The 10950-nt window shown below is 35.4% G+C and overlaps 1 protein-coding gene across 8 annotated transcripts in view; it reads left to right on the top strand.

The window, feature by feature from the left end:
- The first annotated feature begins 259 nt into the window (after nucleotides 1-259).
- The window catches only part of by (focal adhesion protein tensin), a 49396-nt gene continuing 38705 nt past the window's right edge, over nucleotides 260-10950 (top strand). For all 8 annotated transcript variants that reach the window (XM_065307797.1, XM_065307787.1, XM_065307798.1 and 5 more), the window contains exon 1: nucleotides 260-536. In XM_065307797.1, the coding sequence (XP_065163869.1) occupies nucleotides 453-536 (84 nt within the window). In that variant the 5' untranslated portion in view covers nucleotides 260-452. The remainder of the gene's footprint in view (nucleotides 537-10950) is intronic.

The raw sequence follows: 10950 nt of genomic DNA, 5'->3' as shown, positions 1-10950 counted from the left end.
GTTGCTAGTTGTATGCCGCCTTCGCTTGAGCTTATACCTTAGCTTCAGCTTCATTCGTTGCAGCGGTAACACGCGGTAACATTACCTTCTTTAACTATATCACGCTCCTCGCATAGTGTGCGTCTTCTTTCAAACACTCCGTACCGGCGTGCTTGAATGTATTGCGTTGGTGTGTAGTTCAATCCCGGCGTGCACGTTCCATCCGACCCGCCGGTCGGTTTAGCACGTCCCGCCATCGTTGTGCGGCGTGTGTCTGTCAGTCGCGTCCGGGAATCCGCGCGCTTCGCATCGCTGAATAGGCACTATCCGCGCAACATAATCATCCAACATACGCGAGTGTTATGGCACGCGTCAAAATATTTTCAAATTAACATTAGTACTATTAATATACATTTAAATTTTACACATGACGAGATTCTTTTAATTAAAAAGTGGACTGCGTAAACCGAAGCATGCCTTGGATAAAGAGTTGTCTGTGTCATCAGGAAAAGAAGAGGACTCCGGTGATCAGTCCACCGATTCAATTGTTATTAAAGGTAAGACTTTAGTATAAATTTTGCCAGTTACTCCAATTCTTGATTTAATATGTATGTTGTAATGTGAGGGCATTGCTGAAGTTAATTACCTCATTATAATATTTTCGGAGGGATGACTTTGATGTTCATCCCTTGTGACGTGCTACTAGTGTAGAATTTCAACAACTTTTCCACATTCGAGTTCGTGGAACATGGTAGAGTTGACAGAAGCAGATGACAAAAGTTTGCCCAAATTTATTAGTATAGAGGTGCTGTCACGGTGTGGCTAGATGTATTGGTCACTAATAGGAAGCAGTGGCGTATATTGCCTCGCATGCCTCCACACAATAAATTGTATTAAGTTTCGGTACTCGTTCCGTTCGCCTGAAATGCATTGTGCATCGGTGCCTTTTAAGCGCCGATGGGCCGACACCGGAAACGCAATACTTTTGGGCTTTCAGCGTTAGAGTGCGAAAAGTCTTTGAGCAGTTCGACATCTGCTGATATATACAATTGCGTTGCGAACAATAAGCTGATAATGAAAAGTTATAAAAGAATTTAAAGAAATCAATACTACTTTTTATTGTAATTTCTAATACTATTGTTGTCAATTTAAAATTGTTCCTTTTGCCTTTCAAGTATTGCGCAATTAGTCGTATGTTGTTTTAGAGTTTGGCGTTTTATTTCGAGCTAATTGCATTATAATTGCGATTTAAATTGAATGCGAGGCTGCAAATTTGTTTAGGTGCATTTGGAGCAGATTACTTGTTTTTGATGTAGTTTCAACCCAAACTACACCAAGTAGCAAAATCCATGTTTTATTTTACTTAAATAATTATATAGATAGATATATGGAAAGAAATTCAATGTGATTTGGATCCGCAAATATATGCCATAATCGTATATACCATTAGACTGGTGACTGGTGAATTAAATTGTAATTAATAATTTATTTAAAATCTGTTTGATCCAGCGTGTTCGACATTACGCAGCGATTAATTTTAATTTAGCGTATTCATATTTTAGTGAACATATTCAAGTTTTATAGAACGAATTATCTAGTAATTCAAGAAGTAATTCAGAAGTAATTTCAATATTTAGATTAATATTTAAGATGTTGTTTTGTAATCTACTAGCATTCATACTACAAATCTTACATTTTTATTTAGTATATTATCCCTTTAACATATTATGTGCAAATAACATACAGCCAATTTACTAGTTCCTCGCCAATTACACATCCTCAAGCTAAGAGGAGGACATACGGCGCGTGCACGCAAATTGGATTAATATTTAATCAACGTACTTATACTCGAGCGTGTGTAACAAGCGCTTCTAACCTAATTCCGTCCAAATTTGCAATCATGACACAAATGCAAACCGCAAAAACACTCTTCGTAATAGTTTTATTTTCTATCAACTTAAATCTTTTAAATTTTCTATTGGATATTCCCCCTCAGTGTGTAAATTAGAAACCCAGCTGTAAAAAACGCATTAGTTAAATTCAACATGCACGCACAGCTGTCGTTGTCCTCGGTGCTGATGTAAATTCAAATATAAAACTACGAAAGCAATTAGTACCAACGACGAAAGTCATGGAACTATATAATTGCCGCAATTATTACACATTGTTTATAATATCCGACGATCGAGTTACAACGACAGCTACAGCCACAGAGCGAGTTGGTTAAACCCATCATTTCTCTTAAAGTCTATATTTAGTTTACATATTGTATTTATATTTAATGCAGCGATGCAGACGCGTGATGGATTTAATAGTTGTGATAAATCTATACGCAATCGAATGATATACGATAGTTTTACTGATCGGTTAACAATAAATTTAATTCCGTCAATAAAATATGAATACAATATGAACGCAGGTGCATTTATTAATCTTTATAATGTAATTTTCTTTCAAACAATCGAGATAGAAGTTGGTTATATTTCTTGCAATGAACATCACCATCATAATTACAGGAAATAACAGATTATTATCCGTATTGTGATTATCACGCCTTCTCATCGTTTGCATTATGGATACAAATTTAGCGTTGCCTGTTGTATCAGGGATGAGCATCCGTAACAGTTTGACATTGGCCTCGAAGATTAATCTATATTTGCAATCTATATTAGAGAGTGTTTACTATGCATACGCTATAGGTAACACCAGTTTTTAATTGGAAATTATTTTGTTCCTTCTATTTTAGATATATTTATCTGCCTTCGTACATCGGAACTAATTTACTTTTGGTTATATTTACAATCTAGGTCTTTTGGGCGTTTCTTATTTATATTTATCTATAGTGTTTTATAGTTTTGATTTGTTGAAATGTTTTATTATAATTGCTTAATCAACTGGAGGATATCGCTTTAACTCTTTCACAGTTCCACTTCAATATAATTAAATAATTCATGATGAATGAAAATTGATTACAAATCAAGGTCAAGTAAATAAAACTCACATTTTCTGAGAAGTTTAATTGAATATCATTGTAATTGAATGAATATTGTACCCTATTTTATTTCATTACAGAGACATTTTCTTTGCTGGAATTGACATGACTGTGTTTAGGTTTGATATTTATTACCTGTTATATGTTATCTGTTCTGTATGTGGAAATTATTTGCTCTTTGCAACCATTAAAGTAATGATTTGTTTGCGTATTATGCAATACTAGTAGGCAGTCGTAAATTATTGCAATCAAAAATTCAATATAAAACTTGTTTCGCTCGTGTATGAATTGTGGTTATCTCTACGGAAATAAAGCTGAAAAGAGACACTAAACATTATGGTTGTTCTGAGTTCGAGTTTATAGTAAAAATCATTATTTTTTAGTTTTAAGAGAACTTGTTTGTCATCTTCTTATGTCCATGTGTACAAAATGTTTGTTTTATGTCCAATAATCTGACCTAATTTAGAAAGATTCCGAGGAGCATTTAACATTCTCATTTCGGATGTTGTGATACTACGGCAATAAAAACTACAACTCGTTGCTTTATCATCATTACGTTTTACATATTTGCTCTTTAGGTGAAACTCGCTGCCCAATTTCGAGTTGACTGTTATCAGAATTCCTTCATATCTCGCTCGAAATAGTGGCTTCGAAATACACACATAACACTAGGTATTCTATAGTCGTAGCAGACTGACGCTTGCAGCATTCTAGAATAATTAAAATTTCAGCGTTTTAATGCCAGCCGACAGCTAAAGGTGTTTTTTATTCGTAACATAAACAACGGATTTTAATGCTACCTGGTTTTAATGGAGCTCACACTTTGCTAAGCGATAACAGTTTAACGAAGGGAATTCCATTTTCATGTTGCATCGTCATTAAATCCGAGTCGCAAAATGTTTGCAATTATTTACGTAAAGCTTCGGGTACACCAAAAATAGATTATAAAGAATGCAAAGGTTATCGCTACGCGTCATCGTGCATACTACATTTGTTAGAAATATACAATATCATCCTTCATTAAAAATTATTCAGCTTGCAAAGTCATTTAGTTTACTGACAAAATACGTAGCGGTGTTTATATGATCACCGTCTGTTTTTTATATGCCAAAAACATTCAACACATGCTTCCAACTGAAGAAAGAAATGAGGAGGCAAAAAAATGTCTGTGTTTTTAATTATTTTCAGTCTGGAGAAACGAACTTAAAGTTTGTGTAAATTCAATTTCATATTCTCGTGGCAACTTGAAATTGCAACTTTGGTTGATGTTACCTCAATACAATTTCATGCTGCAACATTTACGAGCCCATTAGCACAAATTAAAATGATTATAAATCAAATTGCTTCGCATCTAGAATAACAATAATTCAGACAGCGTTTGTTGTTGTTGCATTCGATGTAGTACTAATTCACTTTGTTATTGTGCGCGAATGCGAAGCATTTACGCTCATTAACATTAGACGATGCGCCTTACACACACTACGAATCAAAGCGAGTAGTGTCAAATCCGTCAGTACTTGCGGACTTAAATGAACATCAAATTTACTGTTATTGCGCATTTATTAACTGAATATAGCTATATGCCGTCTCACGACGATAATCGTAATGCATGTAATAAAGTTTTAAATTATTACTAAAGAAATTTAAATTAAAGAATTTAGCCGGATGATTTAATCTTCATCCAGCAACAATAAATTAGTTGGAACATATTTAAACGGTTTATGGCCAAGAAAGAAGAGATATGGCTAAACTTTGGGGCTGAGATATCAGAAACTTCTTTAGGTCAAGTGTAACAGATTAGGGTTTTGGCTTCACAAGAAAGATTTGACCCAGGAGGAACATTTTTTATGTCATCCATCTGTGTTATTCGTATTAAGCAAAAAATATTAATATCTATAAAAATGATGAGTGAGCACTTTTGTCGTGGGTGTTTTGTCGCACAGTCATTTTCTAAATTTATCACTATAAAGTTTTTAAAATCAATTACAAATTTAACAACAAATTAACATTAATATCACTCAAAACTTAATTTCATACGTTTTACTTTACATCGTAAAATTTAATAGCAACTCAGCATTTTAACTGTACAAATGATTGCAAAAGTTCTCAGCCCAATTAGTAGCAAATTACATATCGCCGTCAAAAGCACTATAACGCTGATTCTAACAAACGTACACAGTGCATACCATTTGCCGACTGCATTCACTCAGTCGTAACAGGAAATTGCGTTCGATTTGATTATAAAACTACGAACCATTAAGCATTTGTTTGAAAGTTCAGGCTGTTCAGAGAGGACAATAGGTTGCCAATCGTACCAACTAGCATAAACAGCAGTCTTTGATGAGATTGACACGATCCGTCACGATTGGTACACAATTTCAATACGTTTTATTACTTCTGACATTCTTGCATTTACAAGTTATTTTTGTATAGTTTTTCATTAATTAATTATTAACTCAAACTAATATAAATGTCTTTATAATAATTATTATAAATTTCCTTAATAAATTATTTCAGAAACGAAAAATAATTTTGGGGGACAGTCTTGTGCAACAACTATAGACTTTTTATAAATTAAATTATATTTGTTTATAACAATTCATCTGATATTAAATAATTAGCTTAAATAGTTTTTTGAGAAATAAATTAAAAAATACATTAAATGGAGGATAATTTCTTTACTCGTAAATAAATATTCATCATTCGTAAATTATTTGATTGTTGCTGTATTTTATGGCCAATTTTATATGTCTGGTTGCGTGCGGTGCGTTGTCGATAGGGACAAAATTAAATATACAATTACATAGACTATAGTGGTTTCGATAGGGGAAAAACGGTAAAACGACGGGTTGAATTGGCCGTAGGGCCCCGGTATCACATTTGTGGCGATAGCCGCAGGAGATATTAGCAGAATAAATCTCTGCATCTATCGTGCGCAAAAGTCTTTAACCGGCAGTTATGCGCGTCGAGCGTTTAGAACGCAGGCATATCGGGGAAACTGATATGCGCTTGCCAACTATCATTATATACCTACCTCTCGCCAGTGTGTACGAGTATCTTTCGCAAGGCCCGGTTCTATCAAGGAAATTGTACTTAGTTACTTAGCATAGACCTGCCTCCTCTCTACGAGTATATATGGAAAATTTTCAAAACGGCCGGTGGTGTGCTCCAAACGAGTAACATTTACATACCGTGTTGAATTATTGCAATTTAAAACATTGAAATGTAAATTGCCATTAAAAGTGTTCAATGTACGCTGGAACTCGTTTTTTGTCGGCCGTAAGTTGAATTTTTTCGGCACATGTCGGAACTGTACATTATCCACAATTTATGCTTTTTTGCTCATGGACGTTTTTTTTTACATGTGTGTAGTATACCACATTTGGTTTGCGCAACATTAAATATTCAGTACGCGCGAATGTTGATAGAGCAGTCAGCACTGATGTCATTCTGATTTGCATTTTGAATTATTTCAATGTTCAACTGCGAACTTAGAACGTAGACATCGTAACGCGGTATACATAAACTATTACGACGCGACTGTTGAGGCGCTTGTCGCGCGAATAAAACTGATGATACTACCAATTTGCGCATCATGTTTTATTTATGCTTTTATATTCGAATTCGTTTCGATTTAGGTGAACGAATTACTTTTGCAAGCGAAGCTAACGATAAATCACACTGGCGTTACCAGTTTTCTTCGGAATTTTCGATTAAAATTTCTTTTATTTAATCTTCATCTTAAAGGTTTATCCTAAAAAAAGTATGCACTGCGATGATATAAATAGTTTTTATTTATTTAGTTGTATTTGCGTATGTACAGTTTTCATGAAAGTTTAATGGAAATTATTTGTTTTCCAAAGTGAAAAAAAAATAATTATTTTTAGAAGTAATTATTTAACAATTTCCAACAAGTTTAACGTTGTGACAAAAAGACAGTCTTCCATTTAAACAAAAAAAATGAAAATAGTTGCAGCAGTTGCGAAAAGCAATTTGAAATCGTTTGTGAAACGGCCGTTCGCAAGGCTATCACAAACATTTTGTTTATGTGACATTATTCCTACTTGCCTACCGTATCCGAGAGATTATTGGAGAAAACGCATGAAAGTCACGTACTTTGCATGCCGACAGGGACCCGAATCCGCACGGACTGGGAGCATATTTCGTTGTTCTAAGTTTTCATATGGTATTTGTCGGCCGATTCGATTTCAATGCAGGCTTGACTACATTGTTGTGCCGGCACGTAGCGAATTGTTGTAAATTGCAGTCCGAAGTTAAAGCGCTCGCGACTAACGTGACGCAAATTTATTAAAGGAGTCACAAATCGACGCCCTATTTGCCACACATAATTTTTACACGTATTGGAGAAATTTTGTATCAACATTGAGACAGTCTCCAAAAAAAAACAAGACATGCCAATTCCATTTTTGGGTGCATAAATTATTATTTTTTATTTTATTTCTAGAAAGAGTATAAAAAGGCATTTCCAGTGAGAAAAAGATATGTGGGGTTTTGGTTAAACGTGGTACACTGTTAGTGAGTATAAGGTGTTTATTTATAAAGACAAACAATTATAGTGAAGAATATCACAATTCTAACTGGTAGAAAAATATAGATGTAGTGAAGCAACTGATTTCTCCCGAAGTTAAAAACGAACTGAACTCTTCTTTTTATTATATATATATATTTATTTAAATTTGAACGTGATACACGCTTCTTTTTATGCTCTCCAGACTTCCCTCTATCACCAGCTTACTCATTTCAGGAGAAGAGTAAAGGTAGGAGTTTGGCGGTTGCTGATTGGTGGATTATTGGGAAGGGTGGTTCAGCGTTCTGAAGGATCAAAGGTTGTTTGGCAACAACGCTATTTGGAATTTAAGAGTTGGGAATTTTTAAATTACAAATAATGCGGTTAATGACTGATATTAGTGTAGAAAATGGTTGACGAAATAATGTGCATGGATATGAAGGGAAATAAACAGGGAATTTTCGAGATAAAATTTAGTCAAGAGTTTACACATATATTCATATTTTTATTCTTATTCAAAAAACTACGCTTAAAATAATTATAATGTTATTGTTTCTGCCCAGATTTAATTTACAACTTTCCTAAATTTAGTTTGTGTATATAGAGTAATTAATCCCAATAAGGCATTAATGCTCTCCTCTCTCTAAATAGAGATCCATAAGTGCTAGTAAGAGATTAAAAATGTTAAACTGGTTTCTGTTTCATCTTAAAGGACTTAGCACTTTGTAGCACGTAGCAACTCTAATCTTAATCGTAGGGATATTTACTCGTAAACCCCAATCTTTTAATAATTTATTTAGTGATTTTATGTATAAATTATGCATTTCTCCATACAAGAAAAATGAACACATGGCAAAATATATTTGATTTGTTTACTGAATATTTTATATGCGTGTGCTTAGGTAGGTATGTTTACCCGAACATGCCACCATACTAATGCATAACTTTACTTTCTACACGTGTTCCCTCAGCTACGCACACCGTCGACTTCTGGCGACGGGCACACTTTAAATCGTGGTAATGCTTGCGTATGCAAACAGTGTAACTAAAATATACAGCATGAAAACGTTAACTACATTTTGTGTCGGGAGGATGCGCGTGGAAGCCAATAAAAGCCGAAGAGTTAATTGTGAGTATGCCGAAGGAAGAGATGAGGCAAGTTAATGACGTTGGGCTCCGAGTTTTACCAACGACGAGCTTTGCGGAATCGAATCCATCTAAATATTTGATTAGCTGTCAATACTCCTTTCTCGTTTCTTCGTTTTATGCGTTTTCTGTCAAGCGCGTACGGATGTCAATTGTTAAATATTTCAATCAAGTCGCAGAACTCTGAGTGGTATAGAGCTGTATGAAATACAGGGTGGTTAGAAACGAACGCACATTTTTGTGAGATAGTAACGATTCAGCTACCAGTGCAGTTCGCATGTTCAAGTAAGCTAAACCGGATCATTTGATACGCTTTGAAAATTGCATGCCCAGCAATTGCATTATACGAATGCTGACCACATATTTAACTACCGGTGACGCATGTAAACTCGCACACGTCTGTCACATCGATTGTGGACATTCGCTTCTGTACCAATTCAGAATTTCAGATGAAGCGCACAGTTTGCCGAAGGTGTGGAGGAAGTAACGGTAACGGATTGTACGTAATATATATTACAAGAGACCTATAGAACCTATCTGACATCTGGCTTTCAATAATAAATCCACCCACTGGTGATTCTACGCGCGATGCTTTGAAGCGCACTCGGTCACCAAACTTCATCACAATCAACTTAATGGTTTAATTTTCCATTCACTTATTAGGTTTTACTATGCACGTTGTAGCTCTGACTAATTTATTTCGGTCCATGAAAGAACATGATACGCAATCATACATTCATAACTTGTTGGCATTATGACATTGTTTAGCATTGTGTCCTGAATACGCCGCGGGATTAAATGATTCTGAGAACATTAGAACAAGCGATTTCGCACTTGCAAATGCTCATTAATTACCTGCGTTGATTATTGCGATGTGATTGTGTGTATGATTTTTTAATATGAATCGAACATAAATCATTGTTGGTTTGTTGACTTTGCTGATTGCGCAAGCGTCAAAATACCGAAACAATCATCAATCACACAATAGCCTATATGACGCATCGAAGTCGACTATTGAAAGCTAATTGAATGGACAGATTGCATTATAAAATTATTAAAGGTCATGTATTCATACAAATTTATAATAATTTGATTGATAAACGGTGACAGTGAAATGAATTTTAAACACAAGTACAAAAAGTATTTTTCTAAAGCAAGTTGAAGTTCACCGACAATAACCATAACCGTGAAACGAGCGAACAATAATAACATAAAGAATGCCAGCGAGTCATATCTATGTCGATTGGATGTAGTTTATGCTAGATTTCGATTCAAAGCTACACACGAAGCGCGCACCTCGATGCCATAAAGTGCCAATAAAATTTATAGAATCGTGGTCGCCAAAGTGCGGGCGCAATAAAACAAAACTATACTCTAGCACCCTGCACGACTGCAAACTAAAGCGTTGCGATAAATAATCGTCATTGACGCGCGATCGCTTATTACGCGGAATGTGTGGCGCGCTGCTTTTGATGTTAATAATTCCGCTGCTGGACACATCGCGGTGTGTGGTATAAAACTACAAACACAACACGCAGTTTTGTAACGCAACGATCCGCCGTCGATATGAAGACGTGAGCAACGATTTTATGCGCTTTTATCCGGCCTGCATCGTCGGCGAAGGCGTCGTATATAATTATTCACGTGGAAGTGTCGTTGATAATTTCGAATTCGACGCACCTACAAATATCGCGTTTGCCTGCGAGGTGTAATTAATGCCCGCGCGCGATGCGGGAAGAGCTTCGATTAACCGCGCCAGCTAATACTCGTATTGTACTTGCCCGCGAGGTGATTCTACTTCTAGCTGCACTGTTGCACGATCGGTCCGAGCGCACGAACAAGATACCGAGAAATTTATGAATTTTCCGGACCAATTGGTGAGTCTGCAGGGTGCTGATCACTGCGCGTTATGTTTAACGCTTGATTAAAACTTATATTTTATTTTTATGTTTTCGGCTATTTTGGGTGTATAAAATAATATTTTATACACTGAAGAATAATAGTATAATTTTAAGTGTTTTTAGTTTCATTTCCTGCAATTTTTGTAAGTAAATTATCTAACATTAAATGTCTACGCGTTACTATTTTAATGAATGACTACAAACATGCCGACAAAATGCAATTTTATTAGTTCGTTGATTACGTGCGTGCCAAGAGAAGGAACTAAGGTATTTAGTAGTAAAAAATTGTTCACGCTGTTTGTTCATTCCGCAAGCCCACGCTCTGTACCAATCGTGCGCATTAATAGGATAGAATTTCTATTGTGAATTTATGGCTGCGAACATTATTTGCCTTGCGCGTTCAA

This window comes from Atheta coriaria, unplaced genomic scaffold (assembly GCF_025399875.1).
Source record: "Atheta coriaria isolate IRGN ID8LTWV9N9 unplaced genomic scaffold, Caltech_Dcor_3.1 hic_scaffold_7_pilon, whole genome shotgun sequence".
Lineage (NCBI taxonomy): Eukaryota > Metazoa > Arthropoda > Insecta > Coleoptera > Staphylinidae > Dalotia > Dalotia coriaria.
The sequence above is the reverse complement of the archived record's forward strand: the minus strand, read 5'-3'. Positions and strand labels throughout refer to the sequence as shown.